General features: G+C 41.1%; 2 protein-coding genes across 3 annotated transcripts in view; one reads left to right on the forward strand and one right to left on the reverse strand.

Annotated features, from left to right (window-relative positions):
* Positions 1-75: 75 nt before the first annotated feature.
* Positions 76-14,690, forward strand: LOC308660358 (L-lactate dehydrogenase A chain). The gene is made up of 8 exons (XM_081314695.1): positions 76-128; positions 2,985-3,119; positions 4,239-4,356; positions 5,833-6,006; positions 6,544-6,717; positions 10,367-10,484; positions 10,765-10,888; positions 13,970-14,690. Exons 2-8 carry the CDS (start codon positions 2,994-2,996, stop codon positions 14,132-14,134), a joined length of 999 nt encoding a protein of 332 aa, XP_081170821.1. The 5' UTR covers positions 76-128; positions 2,985-2,993; the 3' UTR covers positions 14,135-14,690.
* Positions 14,691-19,251: 4,561 nt separating this feature from the next.
* Positions 19,252-24,569, reverse strand: part of TSG101 (tumor susceptibility 101) — a 38,023-nt gene continuing 32,705 nt past the window's right edge. For both annotated transcript variants that reach the window (XM_081339643.1, XM_081339642.1), the window contains 3 exons: positions 23,833-24,035; positions 21,580-21,819; positions 19,252-19,712 (listed from right to left, as the gene is read on the reverse strand). In XM_081339643.1, coding sequence (XP_081195769.1) covers positions 19,623-19,712; positions 21,580-21,819; positions 23,833-24,035 — 533 coding nt within the window. In that variant the 3' untranslated portion in view covers positions 19,252-19,622. The remainder of the gene's footprint in view (positions 19,713-21,579; positions 21,820-23,832; positions 24,036-24,569) is intronic.

Consider the following 24,569-nt stretch of genomic DNA (forward strand, 5'->3'; position numbering starts at 1 on the left):
TCTCGCCCGCCCTTCCGAGGTCACGTGGGGAATCCCTATTAAAAGACCTGCCGCCTCTTCCGCAGCCTCGCGGTACCGGAGCGGCAATTGGCGGGGTTGCAGGGGCTTTGCTTAAAAGAGACCGACCGGTAAGGCAGCGGGCTGGAGGGAAGAAGAGGAGGGGGGGGGAGGAAAAAAAAAGAGGGTCGAGTTTTGTGTTTTTTTTTTGCACAAGAAAAGCAATTTATTTTTCTGGGCTCCGCCGCTTGTGAGGTTTGAGAAGGAGGGGGGGGATGCGCGTCCAGGCATCAATAACCCCCCCCCCGCGCGTGCGAATTAAAAAGCGGGGACACGGGTCTTCTGAACGGGATGTGGAGGCTCGGCCGCTTTCGTTACCGCCTTGCTGAATTTCGCAGCCAAAGCGTGGCTGGCGAGGGCAACCGTTAAAGGGCTCTCTGCCTCGGCTTCCTTTACCCCCCCCCCCCGTTGCAAAGGGCCGCGGAGAGAGCCCCGCGTCTCGAGATTTGGGAACTGGACGTTGGAGGAAGATGGCCAATCCCTGGACCGGACCGGTAGGGAGGAACAAGCGGTTGCTTCCTCTGAACCGAGCGGCTTGCTAGGGCTGCCTAAGCCTAGCGGCGTGGGTGCAGCAACTTCGCGGCGTCCTGGAAAAAGCAGCGGGGGCGTCGGCTTGTCGGAAGCCTCCGCTTGCGAGTTCCTCGTTGCTGCACGACAATCACGCCCCAAACCCTAACCCCCCCCCGCCCTCCTATCTTTTTAAAGACGGCTGGCGAGAACCGGCTCGTCTTTTCTTAAAGCTGCGTTTGTCGACTCGAGGCCCTGGGGCTATCTATCTATCTATCTATCTATCTATCTATCTATCTATCTATCTATCTATCTATCTATCATCTATTTTTGGGACTTATATGCTGCCCTATCTCCCGAAGGACTCAGGGCGGCTAACAACAATAAAAAAACAACCATACAAAAATTAAAAAAAAGAATTAAATAACAGCCCCCAAATGAATTAACTACACAGTTAAAAATTTAAAAAATTACAACATATTTAAAAACCCATCATCAATCCAGGTCAGCCTGATGGAAGAGAAAAGTTTTGAGGTCGCGGCGGAACGGCCGGAGGTCCGGGGCCATCCGAAGCTCAAGCTCGGCCCCTCGCGGTGGGGCTTAAACAGGCTTCAGGCTTGTCCGTCCCAGCCTCGCGGTCGGGCTGGCTCCTGCCTCGCCGCCGCTCCTTGAATTGGTTTCCTGTGCAAACTTGGCGTCTCGGGCTCCGAGGCTCGTGATGGCATCCTCGAAGGCCGTTTTGTCTCCCGGATAAAGGTCGTTCCCCTCATCTTTGTGACCGGCATGCGTTGAGGAGAGAATCGGAATACAGCTGGAAGGGACCTTGGAGGTCTTCTAGTCCAGCCTCCCCCTCCCGCTCAAGCAGGAGAACCTATATACAGGTTTCAGACAAGTGACTGTCTAGCCCAGGGGTAGGCAACCTCGGCTCTTTTATGACTCATGGACTTCAACTCCCAGAATTCCTGAGCCGGCTGGCTCAGGAATTCTGGGAGTTGAAGTCCATGAGTCATAAAAGAGCCGAGGTTGCCTACCCCTGGTCTAGCCTCTTCTTTAAAAACCGGTGATGGAGTCCCCACAATGTCTGAAGGTATTGAGCGTGGAGAGATTTGATTAGTTGCTTTAATGGGGGGAGGGGGCGGCGTTTGTTTTTCAGTGAGCTGCATCGATTTACCGTCTGTCCCGGAATGACCGGTATTTAGAAAGTCGGGAATGTAAAGGCGGAGGCGGTAGGGTTTTCGGGTTGGGTTTTGGTTTTTTGTTGGCTCTGTATAGGAATCTGCCCCTGGCGAAGTGGGATTCTTTCATCCCTACAGCTAGATGCGATTGTTCACCAGTTGCACTCCGTCCCGCCCCGCCGATGGAGATGGTGTAATCAATTTATATGGCCCCACATGGATGCTGAGCAGGAGAAGCCGGTCTTATGGCTGCAGGGGTTAAAAACCGTGTGCTGTGTAGAATAATCTTCCTATATAAGGCAACGTGTTTTTTTTCCAGCTCCTGGCACTTACAGAAATATCCAATTTTATTACTGGCTAGCTTGTCCTTCCTGTAGGAAGCTCAGTGGAGGCTAGGCATAGTCTCCGCTTTTTCCAATATTACTATTGCACCTGCCCCATCAGATGCACTGAGACACTGACCATCCCAGGGGCCCTTACAGAAAAGTAGAACTTCCAAAGAGTGATCAAAACTGTGTCAATACAAAGATGTAAGTTTGATCGGTGTCCAGGGTCACTGGAGTTCATGTTCCCATGTGTGTATCAGATCGTGCCCTGAACCAGACTGTCTTTATAGCCACAGACTTTCTGGACTTTAGCTTCAAACAACTGATTTCATACTGTCTGTGATCTTTGTGTCCATAGTGCGGTTTGCCCAATGCAAACCATGCATTGTTTTCACTGCTTTTGTTTATAGAGGTCCCATCTCTGTGAGTTTTCCAGTTGCCATCTAAATTGTGTGTCTGAATGTGCACTGAGCAAGAGACTATGGGATGATGCCTCTCATGAGGTTGTTCTTGCCAGATCCCATGTTTAGAAAGTAAAATGTTGACTATGCAGATTATTGTGCAGCTGCTTGAGAAATCAGTGCGATCAAAGGCATGCCTCAAGGGACTGTGGGACAAATTTTCATAAAAATTTGTTGGAAGATTGTACAGCTTCCATGGTCAGCGAGGACAATGTTCCTTGTCCTTTTGTTCTGTTCCATCCACATTTCTTGTGTAAAGAAAATCTGGCATAAACCAAATTGAAAATAATCTAATTCTGGTACATTTCCGTAATTGAATTGGTATGTGTGTATGTGGGGACATAAAACATCTGAGTGCTGAGATAATGCTAGACATGAACTCTGACAGCAAATCTAATAGAACAATGCAGCTAATGACAAATATCGGACAATGAGCTTCTTGTCATTCTTTCTTCCAGTGTTGCAAGATGTCTCTCAAAGAAAAACTGATTGAAACTATCCATAAAGAAGAAAAAGAACATGCCCACAACAAAATCACTGTGGTTGGGGTTGGTGCAGTTGGCATGGCTTGTGCCATAAGTATTTTGATGAAGGTAATTGCTGTGTCCATCTGAATTGCAGCGTGTTCCTTGAAATATTTTGGATCCTTGCAATTTGTTTGAAATAGAGGGCTGCTGTGGATCCAAAGCATAGATTAGGAGTACTACAGATGTGATCAGTATCTTTAAACCAGAATGTCTGCTTCTAATTTGTCTCTGTTCCTTCCTTTCAGTTTTTGCCCATTGCCTTCAGGATGCTGTGACCTCTTTGAGGTCACATAACATAATAAGACTAGTGGTAACATAACATGTTAGTCATTTTTAATGCAACTGAGAGAGAGAGAGAAAACTTAAGGCAATTGATTTTTTTTAATCTGCCGAGCTTCTTTTAAGGTAGAAATACAATATGATGTTTTTGAAGTAAGCAAACTACATTTCTCTCTGGTTCCTGTGTATTTGGGTCTCGCATAACTACTAAATGTATTATTTATTTTTGCAATTTTAAGAAGCCAGTCCTGTCTGCCTACGCAAGTAGTTCTTAGAGAAAAAGCTTTTCATTCTGTTGAAAATATTAATACTAGGTTACGAGAATTAATCTTATTGGAAGGGTCTGAACTGAACCAACAATATTTGTACTACAAATCTTCTTAGAGGGTATCATATGAGCAGTGTCATCTGGTAGGACCCAAGAAGAGGGCCCCCACTCTATTGCAGCATCTGCCCCCCTGAGACATCCAACCCTTTCGAGATTTGTTCCCTTGCCTTCAAAGGAGCCGTAAAACATCTGTCCTCCCCCCCTCCCCCAGGCCTTGATTTAGGTGTCTGGAGGCTGGGGGTATAATGTGGAGGTTATTATTATTTTATTGTTCTCTCAGGGCAGTGCCTAACTTGTTTTTCTTGAATATAATGTTGTGAAAATGGCTTTTGGGCAGCCTAGTAAATGGACAAATAAGTCCAATCTGTCATACTAAACATAAGCCATGCATGAGAAAACCTGTTTTTGCCAGGAAAGTGATAGATTTCATTTGGTGTTGCATTTTGCTACCTAGGTTAAGTAAGAGCTGGAGAAAGTCTAATGCTCAGGTCAGGTCAATAAACCAGTGTTCAGGTCAATAAAAAATGTGGGATGACATTCATTCTCTATTTTTTTTTAATGTTTGACCCTTTTTTAAGGAATTGGCTGATGAACTCGCTCTTGTTGATGTTGTGGAAGACAAGCTGAAGGGAGAGATGCTGGATCTTCAGCATGGCAGCCTCTTTCTCCGAACACCAAAGATTGTCTCTGGCAAAGGTTACAATCTTTTATGTTATAGAAACCCACTTTTGTTTTAGGAAAGTGGCAATATGTGATATTTCTTGGAAGTCAGTGCGACTTTGGCCAGGGGGACAAATACAATTCCCCCTTTTTTTTTTGCTAAGATCTGTAAAGTTGGTGCTTCTTAATTATGCTTCTCTTATGGATTATGAGCTGTAGATAGTGAATTTAATCAGTCACAGACCTGAAGGTTTACAAATTGGTGTGGTAGCTAATTGTTAATATACTTCACACACACATGCGCGCGCGCCCACACACACACATCCCAAAACAGTATCACATTGTATATCTATTGCCACAGTTTTGGAAAAGTAAATCATGTCTAATAATGATTTTAGTGGGATTATTTACAGCATTACAAAATTTGGATCCGTCTCACTTGGTTTTCCAGAAAGATTACTCTTCATTATCACTCTGTCTTGATGGCAGAGGTTTTTAGCTTTACATTTTTTTCGGCTCTTATTTGGCTCTGCTGCCAGACATAAACCAAAATATGTTTATTTTTACACTGTTTCAATAAATTGTTTTGTAGTCAGACTGCCATGATTACAAAAAAGGAAAGGATTGTAGCTAAATCAGACAGATGTAACCTTTTTCACATTATCAAAGATAAGTAAAAAGAATTTTTTGGGACAGTCATGTGAAAAAGAAAGTATGCAGAAAAGTGAGATCATTTTGATCCCAGAATGGTCTTTGGCCCAGAAACAAAATGCGTGGCCATTACATGTATGGATTTATGGGGCAGATAATAGAAACAGATTCACAAATCAGAATTCTAAAGAGCCTGTGAACTCACTACTGGATAGAGCAAGGGTACTATTTTGAATTGCTGTTTCAGGGCTGTTTTCCTTTTGCTTCATTTAATCACAGCCTTGCTTGTGCTAGCAATGTAGGTGATAGCATTTCATGGCAAGCCATCTCCCTCATCTTTGTCAGTATCATTTTTATCAAACCCAAGAACTATGGTTTTGGGTTGATTATGTCTCTGAGGCTATAAAAGAAACCTGGACTTTTCATTGACTCTGCTTGAAAAGAATTAGTAAAACACATTAATAGGATATCAACTTTTGTTTTGCTGGGTTTTTTTCCTCAAATGTTTTTTTTTGCATGGAAACTTGGAACATTTTAGCAATCATGGGAATTTGAGGAAGTTTGAAGACAGGTTTACATTTCCTCTTGGATACATTTAGAAACACTTAAAGTAATCATCCTCAATGAACTTTCAGCAGTGTTGGACTGTGAAGCCGCCCAATTCACAGACTTCAGGATGGGGAAGGCTGATGTAGCTACTTGCAACCTGTAAGAAGGGCGTAAATTCCCTTTTCATGGTTTTGCATTTCTTGTACTATAGCCCAATTCTTCTCTGACATGAAAAGTTTCATGCAGTTGATTCACCCATCACACAGGTAGATGCTGAAATGTATGTTGAACGTACAATCTCTTGTTTGGCAGATTATGCTGTGACTGCACACTCTAAATTGGTCATCATCACTGCTGGAGCTCGTCAACAAGAAGGGGAATCTCGTCTTAACCTGGTTCAGCGCAATGTGAATATCTTCAAATTCATCATTCCCAACATTGTCAAATACAGCCCTCACTGCAAGCTGCTTGTTGTTTCCAATCCAGGTTGGCCATCTCCCTTTCTGAATGTTTATAGTCTTATTGTTTATTGTCCAGGGTTTTTAATGGGGGAGGAGCATCTGTCTCTTGGATGGAAATTTAAAGTAAATCTGACTTTTCTCTTAGGGAAACTTATGAATACTGAATCCACTTTTGTACATATTCCCAAACATCTGTCAGGTCCAGTACAAATGTAGCAATACCTTTCTTCATAATGAGACTGGAAGTCAGTCTTGGGAATGTCGCTAAAATGAAGACCCAGATTGCTGGTGGCAATATGCTGACTTTGTAAACCACTTAGAGAGAGGCTGTAAAGCACAATGAAGTCATATATAAGTCTAATTGCTACTGCTATCTTGGCCTTCTGGTTATTGAGAAATTCCTATGTACAAGTGAAAATAAATGGACAAACCTGTCTAACTTTATCATTCTGACCCGGAGGCAAAGTCTGCAGATTTTTTATAATGATTAGGAAGCTTTCTTCACAGTTTCTGCCCTTACTAGGGCAGATATTTTTCAATTTATTTATTTTTTAATCTACAGTGGACATTCTGACCTACGTGGCATGGAAAATCAGTGGCTTTCCTAAGCACCGTGTTATTGGAAGTGGCTGTAATCTGGACTCTGCCCGTTTCCGCCATCTGATGGGTGACAGGCTGGGTATCCATCCTCTTAGCTGCCATAGTTGGATTATTGGAGAGCATGGAGATTCCAGTGGTAAGCAATATTTTTTTCTCTTAGCATTAAGCCTAATTATGTACTAAATAGAATGGACAAATTGTTCTGGAAAAAGCTGCAGGTTTGCAACATTTTACGAAAGTTTCCAGGATCGTAGAAACCTGTGTTGTGTAATCTACTTGCTGGCCTACACCTGAAATCTTCTGACTTCTTTCATGTTCTTGGTGCGTGTGTGTAAAATTTTAACAAAATCCTTTTGATCTAACTAGAGCACTGCTGGACTGGAAGTACATTTGGCTCCTGAATGTTAGATTAACATGCTGAACAAACCTAAAGAAAGCTTTCTCTATTCCCTTCTCAATATAAAAGTTAATCTCCCCTGCCCTATGAAGGTAACACTAGATGAGCTATATTTGACTTTGGTTCTGTTCAGGAAAGGTCAGTTCTGTAATCCAAGTAGGCCAAACTTATATCAATCAGAATTCTATACTCATAACATGGGAGTTCAAAAGAAATCTCATTGTAAGAGACTCTTGGGAGTTTTATAAAGGAAGGCTTGGGTTTTTTTAGAGTTTGTCCTGTCTGACACCCTGGCCATCCTACACAGAAGTTAAATGTAAATAGCTGAGAGTGACTAATTTAACAGTCTGTATGCACAACATGGAGTATAAAAAAATTGTGTAAAAATTACTTGCAGACTTTAGGGAAAAGTCGTCTTAACATCTAATTGTTACAGTTTTTCTTAACATGATGTCAGGGTCCAGACTAGCCCTTTTTACTCCCATTGTGATAGATGATTTTCCTCCAGCACAGCCAGTGCATTTTGCATGATGGAATAGCTGAAAAGATGCTGACGTGGCTTTCAGTGGAAAGATATATCAATTTCCCAGTTCCATCATTGCATTGCTTCACAGGGAACACTAGCCTGTCAAGAACTCACTCAACTTTGGCAGAACTCCAGCACCTTAACTGTTTTCTTTTTTTTTCCTCTTAGCACTTTTCTTTTTTCTTTACTTACCTCCTGTAAACTCCAAGTAGACCTCCCAGTATAGCTGCCTAGCATGCAGATGTCCATAGATATATTTGATTCAACTTACAGGAGCGGAAACAACACTCTGGGCACCATCTGTATATTTCCTCTCCTACCATTCCCACTAGTTCCCTAGGGCCCTTGGACTAGTGCAATATAATGGAGCTACGAGGAATAGATCTCAATTGGCCCAGGAGACACAGGTTCTGAAATCTGTTTGCCTACGTTGCCTACTAGACGTCCTAACTGTGGAGTCCTTTAGCATCATCAGACATATTATATGTCAAGAGAGATTAAATCACTTTGGTTGTGAAGGACATGCTTGGCAATTGAGTAGGACTGTTTCATCAGCTGAGGACAATAAATCCATACGGACCAAGCCTATTTGAATCCTTCCATGACTCAGCCATGGAGCACTTGGCACGGGAAGTGATATTTATAAATTGCCATAACCTGGGACCAAAATCTCAGCAACTAGGCACTCTACAAGGAAGGATTTCTGCATCTCCCACACTCTACTGAGACCCAAAGTTCATGAACAAGGTGAACGTGATCTTTCAGTAGAGCCAGGGAGAAATGCTCCCCTCTGTCCCACTCCCTAAACCAAGTTATTAAGGTAAAAAATGCACAATAGGCAAGTTGTTGAGCTTATCTGAGCAAAGCAAGAATTCAGATCTTGTGCCATTCCAAAAGCCCACCTGGGCCACAGGGTGTTTGTGACCATGAAGTCCTGGTGGATCAAGATACAAATGTAAATAGCCTACAATAGTCAACAACTCTGCCTTGTAAAAAATTGTGGCCCATTCCGTTGGAAGCTTTGTATCTTCCTTAATAAAGCACTAAAAGCTTAGTCCTTATGCTTTGGCTTAAGTCACCTTTGGCAGAACAAAACTGGAGGAAATAGTTCAGGGCAAGGATCTAGGATTCCATGCCGAGAGATGGCTCTAGTGCATTTTACTACTGAATGCTTTGTTACAGAAAAATAGCACAGTGGACTTACCATGAAGGCCTTTAGTGTGTCATGTCTCTTTGTTCTTATGTGTTTCAAGTTTTCCTCTTCCTTTGAGCTCTCTTTCTAGTTTGCCATTCCAAAACTAGGAAGGGAACTCCTTCACTGAAGGAGAAGTCAGAACTTTCTAGTCTTGCATCAGGAGTAGGAGGGAGTTACTCCTTGTAGAATGTCCTACCTTCATTATAGAGGAGGGATTTTCATAGTTGAATCCATTTGATGAGATTTGAGGTGTCTCACAGGTGCCCAGGAATATTTATTCTCAATAATTTTTTTGGTGTTACATTAGACATTGATAGTTTATTCTTCAATTGTGTAGCCTTGTACACTGAAAGGTTTGCTTTACTTTGCACTTTGTGATACCTACCTACCCCTATGCCATATATTACAAAATACTTGGCTATCTACCCTAGACAAAAATTAAGCACATAATACAGGAAATACTTAGTTAATCATTGTTGCTTTGGAGTACAGTGTTGGATCCTTTTCACTTCTACTAGTTCGTTTTTGCCAGTCCTCCATTTCAATAAAATTATCAGGGAAATGTTAGTCAGATATCATACATTTGCATTAATTGCTTGGTCTCCTTTTCATTTTGGTATCAAAATAAAATTGCTACAAAATTCTGTTTCATCCAGTAAACTCTTATGTAGTGAAACTGAGCAAAAATAAAAAGATGAAGTATAATATCCCAACTTTTAAAATCTGTTCCTAGTTTTCCTGTGTCTGAAAGGAGCAGTGTTTGCTGTTCCACAAGCCCTGGGGGATAAATTATACATAGTACATGGTGTCCAAGCCAAATTCTAGAAGCAAAGAGGACCATTCACAGCTTGCTTACCATGTCCAAGCCATTTTATATATAATTGCAGTGACTTCATAAGAAAATCAATATGTCAATATGTTTGGGTTTCATTAAAATAATTAAGTTAATTTGATTTTGAGGAGGATGCACCTCGGGCATTTGTCTCATTCCATAAGGCTAGTCACTTATTAATTATACAAGGAGCTTGTGTTCTGAAGGTAAGGATAATATTTAAAATATGGTTTGAGGATAAAAGATCAAGCTGAGTGGCTAAGGTCGAGATTCCTGAGGTTGAGTTTCATCCCTTGGAATGAGGTTGAGAGACATGGATACAGAATTTACAAAAAAAAATTGAGGGTACTTGAACATCCCAGGAGAACAAAATATGTTTGCGCAAAGAGTATACAAGCTGGAGGAGCTTCACATTTAATTCCAGCTGTGTTCCAAAAAAGATCCAAGGTCCACAATAAAGAGGCACTGATTTGTCAGCAAGTCAGTATGAAAAGGAGCTGTTGTTAAAGATTTACTCACTTCTTTCCTGCCAAAGTTGTTCAACCAAAAATGAGGGTAGGTTTGGGTCCTGATTATCTGGAGTTAGTCCAGTATCTCTTTCTAATCGGGTCAAAGGCTCAAGCTCTTCCTTTACAGGAAATGGATCTTCATTGCTTACTAGAATGTATCCCATATTTGGAACCAGCTCATCAATTTTCACTTGTTTCGGGTCTTTCCTGAAGCTCATGTGTGGGGAATTAAAGTTGTAATTTTTTTTATGATACCCTATAATTTTGTAAATATAATGAGCTTGTGTTTTGAAGACATGAGTAACCTGGAAAACCTTTTTATTTAGTGCCTGTCTGGAGTGGTGTGAATGTTGCTGGTATCTCCCTGAAAGAGTTGCATCCTGAGATGGGTACTGATGGAGACAAGGAGAACTGGAAAGAAGTCCACAAGCAAGTGGTGGACAGGTAAATACTTCTAATTTATGTGGCTAAGAATAATATAAAACAGGTACAGTACATTAATGTTGTGATAAAATTTGATCACTAACTTAGGTAGTTCCACAAGTATTATAAAATTTCAAACATTATGGCGTATTGGAATTTATTGACATGCACTGTCCAAAGTATATGTACATGAACTAAATCTGAAAACATTGGTTTAATTTGCAAATCAGTTTATTGTATTTTAGATCATTTCCTAGCAATATAGTTTTGTAGACCAATCTAACGTTGCAATCTTTTGTAGTGCTTATGAGGTGATCAAGCTGAAGGGATACACATCATGGGCAATTGGTCTCTCTGTGGCTGATCTGGCTGAAAGTATGATGAAGAATTTAAGGAGAGTACATCCAATTTCTACAATGGTGAAGGTAAACAACTACTTGTTAAGTCATTATGGTTTTGTAATTTGTGTATTTAGCCATGATTCAGTTCCAACACCCTGTATCCAGCAGGAATTGGAATGCAAGCAAGACTTAAAGTTCTGAAATTCTCTACACATGCCAGAGTGAAATATGGACCTCAAAAATACCAGCCCCACACACCTCAGAAAGGGAGTGGATTTTGTTGAGAAATAGCATAGCGAAGGCAGAGAAAGGGCAATGAAAGATACACATGCAGCGGAAAATAGCCTTTGAAATAACAAAGAGGTGAGGGAACAGCAATCCAAAGGGAGAAAACATTAATGAAGCACTTAATGGGGGAAAGAACAGTCATGGAAGACGAAGTAGTTATCACTACATAACATTCAGTGGGGAAAGCCATTTAAGCAGTGCTGAAAAAATAGCAAAAAATCCTTAGGAATAAGAATGGGTAGCATGCAGGTTTTTGGAAGAAGCTCTTTTTTGTCTTGCAGTGTATGTTTATTGAATATGTAGAGGGAGGGCGTACTGTGCTTGCTTTGCGATTTCAGAAAGAGAAAAGAGGGACTGAAAAGATAGCTCATATTTAATCACAATAGATTGTGGAGGGGCAGGAAAGATTAGAAAGAAAGATTAGAGAGAAGATTAGAGATTAGAACCACTCACGATTGTGGTTCTCAAGAAGGGTTAACCAAGTCTTCAGAAAAGGGAGTGGATTCCCTTTCAGTCCTGAAGCCATGATTCTCCTAGCCCGGGTTCAGGCCAGTTCAGAAGGTGGTTCTTGGCATTCTGTTCGTTTGTCTGAGCTGCAAAACTCAATTCTGAAAGGGCAGCTCTAGGGATCTGGGAAGACTGTGCAATAAAGGGGGCAATAAAGCAAAAAGCCCAAGTTTGCTCCTGGGATACTCAATAGTCGTCTTGTGGCTGTAAGTGGAAACCCAGTTGATCAGACAATCCCGACAGCATTATCTGCTTTTTTCCCAAAGGCCACTCATTAAGGAGCCCCATCTTCAAAAGATGTTCCCTGGTATTAAGGATAACTTTCCAAGGTGAGGAAAGCTAATAGTGGTTCCCCCTCAAGAAAGTTCAGCTAAAGATGGAGAGAAGAGCTCAATATGAGCCCTTTACCATTGTTTCTCTTTCTGGTCAAAAAGTCCATTTTTTATAGTGTCTTCTCAAGTTCAGTCATTCAGAGGGGCAGGCAGGTGACTCCTGCCCTCCCTCAGAGACGAGTTCAAAAAGGGTTTCCTATTTCTTAATGAATCTCAGATAGTTCTGTCAGCAGTATGGGTTTCAAAACGGGCAATCCTGCAGCTGCAGGAGTGCAATCACTCCTTTGTACAAATTGACACACGTGCAAAAGGGCTGAGCTCAATCCCTGTGCCACAGCTACCATCCTGTTTTAATCCCTTCCCCTATGTATGCATGCCGCTGATCTTAGAAACACATGCTCTTCCATTTTTCTTATATTCAAGCTAATTGGTATCAGTGATTTTATTTATTTATTTATTTATTGATTGATGGGATTTATATCCCGCCCTATCTCCCGAAGGACTCAGGGCGGCTAACAACAAAGCATATAATAAGTACAGAAATCAAGATAAAAATAAATTGAAATCATCTGTGCAATAAATTAAAATTAAAGAAATTAAAAAATAAATTAAAAATTCTAAATATAAATTAATTAAAATGCCTGTCAGTCCAGGTCAGCCTGGTGGAACAGGAGTGTTTTGAGGCCGCGGCGAAAGGATTGGAGGTTTTGGGCCATCCGAAGCTCAGGGGGGAGCTGATTCCATAGGGCTGGCGCTCCCACAGAGAAGGCCCTCCCCTGGGGGTCGCCAGCCGACATTGCCTAGCTGACGGTACCCTGAGGAGGCCTTCTCTGTGTGAGCGTACTGGACGATGGGAATTCGTTCCCAGCAGCAGATGGTCCTGCAAGTATCCCGGACCTAAGCCATGTAGGGCTTTAAAGGTAAGTACCAGCACCTTAAATCTCACCCGGAGGGCAACTGGTAGCCAATGCAGCTCACGCAGGAGGGGTGTAATATGGGAGTATCGGGGTGCTCCCATCACAACCCGTGCAGCTGCATTCTGCACCAGCTGAAGCCTCCGGGTGGTCTTCAAGGGCAGCCCCATGTAGAGAGCATTACAGTAATCAATACAGGAGGTGACGAGTGCGTGGGTGACTGTACGTAGGGCATCTCGGTCCAAAAAGGGGCGCAATTGGTATATAAGACGAATCTGTGCAAATGCCCCCCTAGCCACGACTCCAATATGATCTTCAAAACTGAGTCGTGAGTCTAGGAGGACGCCCAGATTGCGTGCTCTATCAATGGGAGATAACATCTCTCCTCCTATAGTCAGAGATGGAACCTCTTGGACTAAACAAGATGACGGTATGTACAGCCACTCAGTCTTGGCCGGGTTGAGTCGAAGCCTGTTTTCTCCCATCCAAATCTGTACCGCTTCCAGGCAACGGGACATCACATCGAGGGCATCACTGGGTTGGTTCGGGGTGGAGATGAATAGCTGGGTATCATCAGCATATTGATGATATTTCACCCCGAAGCTACGGATGATCTCTCCCAGCAGCTTCATATAGATGTTGAACAGGAGGGGCGAGAGCACCGAACCCTGAGGCACTCCACAATTAAGAGGCCTAGGGCTTGATCTCTGCCCTCCTGCCAACACCGTCTGCGAACGGTCCGAGAGGTAGGAGAACCACCGAAGAACGGTGCCTCCCACTCCCAGCCCCTCAAGACGACGCAGTAAGATACCATGGTCGATGGTATCAAAAGCCGCTGATAGATCTAATAGGACCAGGACAGAGGAATAACCTCTATCTCGGGCCCGCCAGAGATCATTCACCAGTGCGATCAATTTTGTGTGTGTGTGTGTATGTGTATCAAGTTTCTTAACTGCCCCTCTCCCTTAATAGAGGGAGTTTTTAGTCCAATCAATGCTCACATGCTTTTTCCATCTACCCATAAATTATGTGTCTTTCTCTAATTTCTTCCGGTGATGATAAAAACGTCTATTAAGTTTAAAGAAAAGTGGAATTTCATGGACCTAAATATTTTACTTTTCCAGGGTATGCATGGAATCAAAGATGACGTCTTCCTAAGCGTTCCATGCATTCTGGGCTCTTCAGGCATTACAGATGTGATCAAAATGACTTTGAAGGCTGAAGAAGAAGATAAATTGAAGAAGAGTGCTGATACACTGTGGGGGATCCAGAAGGAGCTTCAGTTTTAAGTCTGTCTCTTTGCTGTTTACTAAGGTGAAACAGGTCTTAGTTGATGGTTATTTGCACTTTTCAAATGAGACAATTCCTTTACAGTATGTATCTAAAGCCTCAGTGGTTAAATTACAACAAAATCCCTGTTCCTCATTTAGAAACAGAAGCTTCAAGATTCCTATCTTGATCGGTGACCAGAATAGGAATATAATGTGGTTTTATGAAGGGACATAGCAGTCGATCCAGCATTTACTTAAAACACTGCTAAATGAAATTCTCCTGCTTTTCCCCAGTTGATATCAAATCAGAAAATAAGTTACTTGGTTTTCCAAAGACTTTGCTGTGGCAAATTCACTGACCAATATTTTCTGCTGACAGGTGACTTAAATTTCCACTACTAAGCAATGGTAAATGTATTTTTCCTGACATCACTGCTTCAGGTGTTTGTGTATATTTTTCAAGAGAACTCTTTGTACTCTCCTGTGGGAATCGTGTATGCAACATTTAGAATTGATGCAATTGTCTAGCTTTGGTACCAGCCCAAAAGAGCAAAATAAACATCAATTACTTTTGTCTGTCTTCATTCAGTTAATACACATCCACAGTTCTGGCCAAGTGCTCAAGACGTCTGACATCATTTTTAAAAAGGAACTAAAATTAGTGCCCAAAATTAGTATCGGTTAAAACTGAAAATTGGATGAAATGGATGAACCCTTCTGAATGCTAGGGGTGTGGACTGAATATACCCATTGCCGAGGAGCATTACCTGAAAAGGTCACTTCCTACATGCCAAAAAAACGATTCACTGAGATAGCCTAGGATCTTCAGAAAGGCCTTCTTGCAGAACTTGCAGTCAAATGCATTTGTAATGGGAAAGTCCCTAAGATGTTTAGGGCTTCAGAAGTAACATCAAACCTTAATTATGTCCTGTAAAAAAATTTCAACCAATGCATTTTTTTTAATGCCGGGATTGAATACAAGCCACACTTATGGAGATAAAACACATGATAGTCAACATGGGGTGTAACCATGGCATAACAGTTGTGTACTTTAGAAGGGGAGTAACAACTATGCCACAATTGAAAACCAAGGAGCATGTTGATGGCCTGCAGCAGTTTCATGTACCTGCTGAATAGGGAAGACGAGATGAAATCCTCTTGTTCAACAGCAAAAATAATCCTGTGCCACATTCTGGATATATAGCTCAATTGAAAATTCTATTATGAAAGCAGTTGCCTTGTGGTGAGATGGGTGGCAAATTTTAATTAATAAAACTTAAAATGATCTATGAAGCTGGCAATCATGTTATGCCATGGCTGATGGGTATCAAATGCTCTTAAGTCTTAAGAAGTTGCAGAGCCATGCTGCTCTCCCCATACAGTTTCATCTGGTTGAAGCATTAAACAAGAATTAGATTATACAGTTATCAGCAGAAAGCTTCAAGAAAGAACAAACCCATTTAAAATTAAGTACTATAGTAAATAACCTTAGTGTTCCTGGTGAACACTTTTCTGGCAGAATGGAATTCAATGAACCTTTGTCAATATACTAAATCCACATTTGCTTGAGGCAGAGGGAAGAAAAAGCTTTGTTTTTTTCCTTTTTTAGGATTGTTGAGAAATATTTTCCACTAGTTAAATGGACGTTTTCTATATATGTGGTCTCAAACAGAACACAATACCTTCCTTACAAAGGCAGTTCTGGTATTAAGATTCAACGGAACTTGCCTGCTGCTACAGTCTGTAAATTAGCATGATCCAAAGAATACCTATGTAACAGGGACCGACCAATAGCAACAGCACTTAGACCAGACATGTCAAACACAAGGCCCGGGGGGCGGATGCGGTCCGCGAAGTGGTTTCATGTGGCCCGCGAAGCCATCCTGGAAACAGTGAGGGAACAGCCCCCACTGCCTTGGCCCTGGCCCAGAGACCCTCAGATCTGTCCCACTCTGTTGTGATTCAGGGTCAGCCTGTGGGTTCGGCAGTTGGGTCGGACGACTCAGAGGAGGAGGAGGGGAGTGTTGAAGAGCTTGCTGATGATGGCCTTGAGGCTCCGCAGAGCCCTCAGCCAGGCCCCTCCCACCTGGTCACGACGGAGACCCAGCTGTGTGAGCCTGACAGCGTGGATGAAGATGACCCACAGCTGGCCCTGTTCAAGGACGCCCAACGCAGGAGGCAGTCAATCAGGAGTAAACAGGAAGGCAATGGGGCACCTCGGAAGGAGGCAGAGAGAAGCCACGCCCTGAACTGTATAAAAGGGGAATGTGTGGGAGGGCTGGTTTGCTGAAGGCAACCGGTTGAATAGTTCCTGTTTCATAGCTCCTGTTTCATGGTTGGTGTCTGTTTTATGTTAATAAATTTGGCAGGCTTTATTCCAGCCTCTTGCCGTTTGTAAAGGGGTTGTCCCTGCTTTTTCTGCAGGGCCGGTAGCAGGCTGGTACAGAACACACTTCTGCCCGGGCCCCCATAGGCACCCTTGTTGCGAACGATGTAGAGCTGGCCATGCCCACCCAGTAGGCCATATGCACTCTAGCCACGCCCACCTAGTAGGCCACACCCACACGGCCCCGAGGGCAACCGCAATACTGATGCGGGCCTCAATGAAATTGAGTTTGACACCCCTGACTTAGACTATATACCACTTCATAGTGCTTTACAACAGCCCTCTCTAAGCAGTTTACAGAGTCAGCATATTGTCCCCAACAATCTGGGTTGTTATTTTACCGACCTCGGAAGCATGAAAGGCTGAGTGAACCTTGAGCCATTGAGAATCAGGCTGCCAAACTGCTAGCAGTCAGCAGAATTCACCTGCAGTGCTGCATTCTTACTGCTGCGCCACTACGGACCAATGCAATACATAGGTGAACAATTCCACACTGATCTTAAAAGAATATTGCTATGAACAGCAGACTGTGAATACAACCATTAATATTTACAAAATAGAAAAGAGACTATATAAGTATCCACAAAATTTACACATCACCATTATGACTTGTGTTAAAGCAAATCTCAATACATTTATTGAGGAAATTTAATAAAACATTTTATATTTGATTCCTATTCCTATCTGAGATTGTGGGAGGCTAAAATATTAAATGTGTCGACATTCAGCTTGAGAATCCAAATAAAACTCATTTCATTCCGTTTCTGAAAAGTTTACTGTTTATTGGATACATTACATGGTTATATCAAAGTAAAACTAATTCTGAGGTCCTAACACCAATTCATATACATAAACAATAATTTTCCCAGCCAAATCCCCAATGTCTTAAAAAGTTCTCTTTGTTATGGGAACCATCTGCTTCAAATCCACACCTGTTCTGGTGTCCTTGACAAGGCTTCAGACTCCTATGGTCTTTAGCTGACTTGAAGTTTCGTTTCTCCTTCTTACCCACTTGAAAGTAACACCTCCCCCCCCTTAATCTAAAGGCAAGCTGAAAGCAAAGGCACGTAGCTACCAGTTTCACCCTTGACAAAATGTAGTCATAGAAGGTTTGTCTAAAAACAGTGTTCAGGTTTTGGAAACTGTTTTTCCAGTAATAGGACATTATTTAAATGTTATTAAAAACAAAATACCAGTAATTCATACTTATTCTAGGCATTTAGCAGATAAAGTTGCTGAAATCAGGTCATAGTTGGACTCCAGCTGGGCAGGACCTATAGAAATTATTGAGGTATGATCTTGCCTGGTTTTCTGGGAAATTTCAGCCGGTTGGTCCCATAGAAGCGGGCAAGGCCGTTGCTACTGTGAATGCTACCACCTGTTTTTTATATTTATGTTGGTTTCAAGCAGTAGTGAATGCTTTTTTGCAGGAGAGGGTGATTTGCCCTGTCTTGAAGCAGTAGTAAGTAATCCATCCTCTCAAGAGATAATCCTTGGATGTAACAGTACTGGTTAAATTTCGTCCAGCTGCAACCTTCCCTTTTTGTTGAGAAGGTGGCAGATGCACAACTTCAAAGGACCCAGAAGAAAGTGGATTCGTTTGAAGTTCCATTCATTCCAAGTTATAGCACCAAGATGGCATAGATTGTGTTTATGGATGACTTCTGGAGGATTCAAGATGGGGGTGGTGCATATATTCTTGCCCTCCCTGCCTGATTTATACAGGTAGTCCTCACTTACTAATCACAATTGGGACTGGCAACTCCATCAATAAATGACGCCCATTCCATCAAATCCAGCATGAGATGCATATTATAGATCCTATCCATGAAGGAATGTCATCTGACAGCACCCAGGAAGAGAGCTTTTCCTGCCGATGCGCACCCTTTGAACAGGCATGTCAAACTCCCGACGTCACGTGACACCGTGCAATGTATTGGGACTTTTTCCCCATTGCCGGCAATGGGGTGGGCATGGTTTCAGTGATACATCTGGCCCGCAGACCGGCAGTTTGACATGCCTGCCCTAGAACTTAAAATAGCTCTACCCCTTCTGGCCTTTAGGAAGGGCCTGAAGACTTGGTTGTGCCATTATGCTTTGGGGGTCTGGTAGTACTGGGCTAGAGCCTGCTAAAGGGTTGCATTGTTAGTAAATTGAATTGCACTCTCAGATATATTATTTTCCATGGTTTTAATATATTTTATTTTAATATATTTTGTTGTTTGAATTTGGTTATTTAATATGTGCAATTGGTGGCTATATATAAAATACATCTTCAGAGCGAAAAGTGTGATCAGACAAGAAAATGAATTCTCCCTCTTACAAAATCAGTTTGAGGGTTTAAATGTCCATGATGAATATGGGAGAATCAAAGCATGTAGGATTCCTGTTGCATAGGAATGCTGCTTCACAGTTCAATCATAGCTAATAGTGAATTAATCTTTCATTGGTTTGCTTGTTTATAGTTTTTATTTAAAGTAATTTAAGCTAATTGCCACCATCAAATTTGTTATTAATTCATCAAATTAATGGCACATTTCAAGAGACATCTTAAAGAATTAATCTAATAAAAAATAAGTGATTTAATAATGAGCAAATATATTTATGGCTAATAGGGGAGAAGTGATAGTGTTTTTTTAATGCAAGGAAATGTCTACTAATCATAAATGGGTTTATTTCCCATGTATGTATGCAAAGGATCAGATCATAAAACAATTTTAAATAATGTAAAACACGTTTTATCTCAGCCTCCAGTTATCTTCTAGGCTTTTATTACAAGTTGATCTTAGAAGTTCACAGATAACAATTCCAACTATATTCTGCAGATGTTAAAGAAAACAATGACATGCACACTACACAAATGTCAATAGCACACACAAAACAGGCTATGCAATGGATTTTATTTAGCTATCAGTCCACCAATATAAAAGGTTTACAGAAAATTGAAAGTGCATTCATGAAAGCTAGTCCTTACCAAAAAGAAGAGAAAGAAAAATATATTATCCATTCAAAATATCTTACAATTGGATGATGTAATAACTTATTTTTTTCCACCTACATATTCAAAGGAAACTCAAAATATGACCATTTGGCCCCCACTACACTTCCTCATGCCATCGATTAGTAGAGATCACTAAGTCCTGCAGTCTTTCTTGCTTTCTGCATAAGCGCCCTCAGCTGGAATTGCTTGCGAGACAAGAGACGGACATGCTGAAAAGAAGTAAAACAAATCTAGGATGAATCACAGAAGAGTGATAAAGCAAACATGATGTACAGGTAATTGAGACCATCAATTACTCCGGTATTGAAATAAATAAATACAACTACTAATTCAGATTTTCATTTTGAAAAGAGCTTGTCAAAATAAAATCTACTGTAAGAAAAACTGTTTGATTTTTAGTACCTTTCCTTCCCCAATAGATTTTAAGTTTACTTCCCAATGATTTCAGGTGGTTTACCTTTGCACAATGTATATCGTGGTTTTTGCTAAAAGACATTTTATATTATCAGCTACATATTGATAAAGCCATAAAATCAACAGGAAGCTGCTCTAATTAGCAGAAATGGGACAATATTCCAAGGCACCAACTCTACGATGTAAATGTGGATCACTTCTATGCAGGTAGTCCTCAACGTACGACCACAAATGAGCCTAAAATTTCTGTTGCTGAGTGAGACAGTAATTAAGCAAGTTTTGCCCCATTTTACAACCTTCCTTACCACAGTTGTTAAATGAACTAATGCAGTTCTTAAGTTAGTAGAAGGGTTGTTAAATGAATCTGGCTCCCTCATTGACTTTGCTTGTCAGGAGGTCACAAAAGGTGACCTCAGGACACTGCAACTGTCATAAATATGAACCATTTGCCAAATGCCCAAATTTTGATCATGTGACCATGGGGATGCTGCAACAATAGTAAGCATGGTCATAAGTCACTTTTTTCAGTGCTGTTGTAATTTCAAATGGTCATTAAACAATGTTTTTAAGTTGAGAATTGCCTGTTCTATAGTGTTTTCAAATACCAATTTGGCATGCATTAGCTTAATGAAGCAGCAGTTATAACTGGCTATATTATCACAGAATTCTGGAAGTTGTAGTCCCAATTTTAGAGAACACTCCTTGAGAGATGTAAATAAAGATACCACCTAAATCCATTATTTCCCTGTCTTTAACTGACTGTACTACCTCTGCACAAAGAAACAGAAGATGCTTTTTTTTTAATAAAGCATAGTGTTGCTATAAAGGATGTATGAATAAACTACTGTTCCTACCGATTTTGCTTTGGTGATTCCACTTTCTTCTCTCAATAGATCTCTGTTGAGAGAGCTTCTATTTTATTAACAAAAGTTAGTAGGAAGTGCCAACCACCAAGCCAAGCCGAGCTAAGACAGATTCATAAAATACCTCTCTGGAACTTCAGTGTATGTATACACATGGATACTAAGTATTCCACTGAAAAGTAGCAAGATTATAATCTGAATAGCCAGGAGCAGAGAATTAATTACTGGCAGAGTACTGCTGGCAAAAGTCAGTAACAAAGTAAATTAGTGTGTGTGTGGGGGGGGGGGGGGGGAAACCCGAAAGAAAAATATGGGAGAGAGAAACTAAACAAACAGAAGATGAAATGCAGAGCAAGGTATTGCTACATATGCTTATATCTTTCTAGTTACCATGTGGACGGTGGGTCCAAAATTACTATCTGCATACCAAAATTACTATCTGCTCAAGGTTGACTCAGCCTTCCATCCTTCCGAGGTAGGTAAAATGAGGACCCAGATTGTTGGGGGCAATTAAGCTGACTTTGTAATAATGCTGCTTGGGGGTGTGTGTGAAAGCCCTAATAAGCAGGCATATACATAGAATGGAGGCTACTGCTAAGCTTGTAAGCCGCCCTGAGTCTTCGGAGAAGGGCGGGATATAAATGGAATTAAAATAAATAAATAAAATAAATATTGGATCAGGAAAATAAAAGTGCACTTGTATATCACACTTACTAAATAGCATTAAAGTTCAGAATTAATGTGGAGAAGTGGAACTGCCAGTATAGTCATGTATCTTTGGTTATTTCATTAAAGCTACCTTGAGAAAGATGTCAAGGTCTATAACTCCACGCCTCAGTGCTTCTCCCAGATAGAAGATGGTATCTTCAATAGCATTTTCCTCCGCATACAAGTTCAGTATCTGTTTGTAAAGTGGTGCCGTAGGAACAATAACTTCGTCTATGTCATTGTTTTCTGTCTGGCTTTCCATTTTTTCCAAGGCAGAACTTAACTCCTCATCTTTCTTTTTCAGGAGATCAATGTTTTTGTCAACTTCAGCCTAGACAGACAGACAGACAACTTGTTTTAAAATGACTTTACATCCATTTAAAATTGACAGTCTAAATTTCACCTTTGGCTGCTGAGTAGTGTCCCCCTTTTTTTTTTTTTAGTGGCTGCTCCTTTAAGTCAGTCTTCACTAGACAAGTCCCTGCAGTTTTCTTGGCAACCTTCTGGGAACTGGTTTGCCACTGACTTTTTCCCAAGGCTGAGACCGAGTTACTAGCCCAAAGTCATCCCATTTCTAGGCTGGCATTTTTAATCACTGGCTGTCACGTACAATTACTAATATAAAATAGCCCAAGGGAGTTAAGAAGAGACTTAATAGATTTGAATTAAATCCTGTATTTCCTAAATCAACTATTTTCCTATATGATTCAGTAGTGATATCAGACTGATAGCCCCATGCACATTGCTACTATTCTTATATATAAAATATATATCCATCATTTTTTTCAATGCCCTCATAAATTTATAAGCCTTTATAATAAACTCTTTTATTCATACTTTTCCTTTAACTCACTAGATACTACTCTAGATCTCAAATATATTTGAGTATGACTGCATTTTTTCTACTTTTTTCCAATGTTACAAAAGCCATTCTAAAATGCAGCAGTCTGGCCCTTATACTTCTATAAAAGCATATTATTATAAAAAATAATTTTCAATGCCCTTCTTAATAATTCCTAACGTAAGATTTAATTTCCATAACTGCCTCACCTCACTGCAATATTTGATCAATTTGTCATGATCCATTTTTTGCTCAGTCCCTTGTTTAGGAACAGTGTGTTTTTCCCATTGGGCCTGCCCACTCTGATGGAATCACTCTTTCATTATAGATATGTGAACTCCCTAAATAATTAAAAACTGCTCCTTCAGATTCAGGGTACATCACATGCATGTTATAAAGCAAAAATGATTTCAGCTTACCTTTTTACAACAACACATGCTCACGTGCTTCCTTCCAAGATTCCCCAGATTTTAAAATATATTTTTAAGTATATAAAAGTTCCCTGTTTAATAACACTGTGCAATATCCATTTGACCTAACATCTATATCCTATAGATGTTTCAAGGGGGCTTAACAATTGTCTACTGTGATAAAGAGATTTTTGCTATAATTTCCCCCCATTCTATCCTCTCCATAATATTATTTTTGAGATGTATTTATTATTTATTAATTATCAGTTTCCAGGCCATGCAACTTTAACAATCTGGGGTGGCTTAACTATAAATAAAACTCTCTCCTCTGCCGGAAAGCTTAAAAAACAGACAAGAAGCCCCTTTTCAAAGATCTTTAAAAGTTGAGGAGAGCGGTCAAGGGGATACTGTTCCGGAGGATGGGTGCTGCAATGCAGAAGGCCTGCCTCCTGGCTTCTGATGGTAATACTGCTTACTTAATGGGACCAGGAGTGAGTTAACTCTATAAGATTTTACCGGATGGGCAGAGGCCGAAGGAAACAGATGGTTCCTCAGATGACTAGGCGTTTTGCCAGGAAGGAGTTTACAGATGACAACCTGCACTTTGGAGCACATCCGAAAGCCAAATGGTAACCCGTGCAGTTCACAGAACACGGGTGTTACTAAGCATGGTTCAACCTGTCCATCACTGCTTATGAGATAAAGATCTGCAACAGCATTCCAGATGCAACCACAACGTATAGATTTACATGACGAAATATGAAAGGAAAAGCATCGAAGCATAAGAAAAAGCATCTCTTTCACAGGGAATCTTTACTTCCCAGACCAAGTGTTTTATTTCTATCCAGATGCCTCAGTAAATGATCTTTCCTTTTCACTGGGCTTGTCAATACCACATACGTAACTGTAGTGACTAGATCTCTACAATGTAAAAGTCGGAATAAATAGAAATGTATCATTCACGTATGATTTTTTTTCCAATTTGTCTTTCTCACCAAGTGCCCTAAGCAGTAGAAGTAGATAAAGGAAAAAAAAGGTACAAGTACTTTGCACAACCAGAATTATTCAGGAAAGAGTCTTTCCTCCTGCTTACCACTTCTTGGTCTAGACGAGTCACCATCTCTTCAAGCTTCTGATGACCCTTTTTCAGATCCTCTTCTGTGCGCTTCAAGGCATTCAGCTCTGCCTGAGCACGATCCATTTCTTCTTTCATTCGCCATCTCAATTTATCACTGACTGCTGAGATAAGGGAAGCTCGAATAGTATCTTCACTAATTGTGCCATCCCTGCTGGGACCTGCAGAATAAAATTCATAGTCACAGAAATGCTGCTATCAATGTCCTCAAACAGACCCTTAGACATAACCTCTGCATACTTTAAAGGGGGAAAAAAAGAAATACCACCTTGTGCTAACTTGCAAAAGTCATAATTTAGAACAGGGGTGTGAAACTGGCGGCCCACGGGCCAGATGCGTCACGCTCAGGCCACGCCCATCCCGACTCCACAAAGGCAAAAACCGTCTCGATACATCATGTTACGTGATCGAGTTTGACACCCCTGCTTTAGAAGGTATATCTGTGAACTTTCAATGTATTTAACAACAAATGTATCCCTAGCCAATTTAACATGGGTTTACTTATCTCATCATAGTTTATAACTGAATTATAAAGGTAAAGGTAAAGGTTCTCCCGCACACGCGTGCTAGTCGTTTCCAAATCTAGGGGCCGGTGCTCATCTCTGTTTCAAAGCTGAAGAGCCAGCGCTTGTCCGAGGACGTCTCCGTGGTCATGTGGCCAGCATGACTGGACGCCAAAGGCACACGGAACGCTG

This window comes from Vipera berus (assembly GCF_964194415.1).
Source record: "Vipera berus genome assembly, chromosome: 1".
Lineage (NCBI taxonomy): Eukaryota > Metazoa > Chordata > Lepidosauria > Squamata > Viperidae > Vipera > Vipera berus.

What these genes read in the sequence shown, in the direction of transcription:
- LOC308660358 (XM_081314695.1), top strand. Translation starts at nt 2,994, where the DNA reads ATGTCTCTCAAAGAAAAACTGATTGAAACTATCCATAAAGAAGAAAAA. An exon ending in CCATAAGTATTTTGATGAAG is followed by an intron (nt 3,120 to 4,238) that starts GTAATTGCTGTG and finishes CCCTTTTTTAAG; the next exon opens with GAATTGGCTGATGAACTCGC. An exon ending in CACAAGCAAGTGGTGGACAG is followed by an intron (nt 10,485 to 10,764) that starts GTAAATACTTCT and finishes AATCTTTTGTAG; the next exon opens with TGCTTATGAGGTGATCAAGC.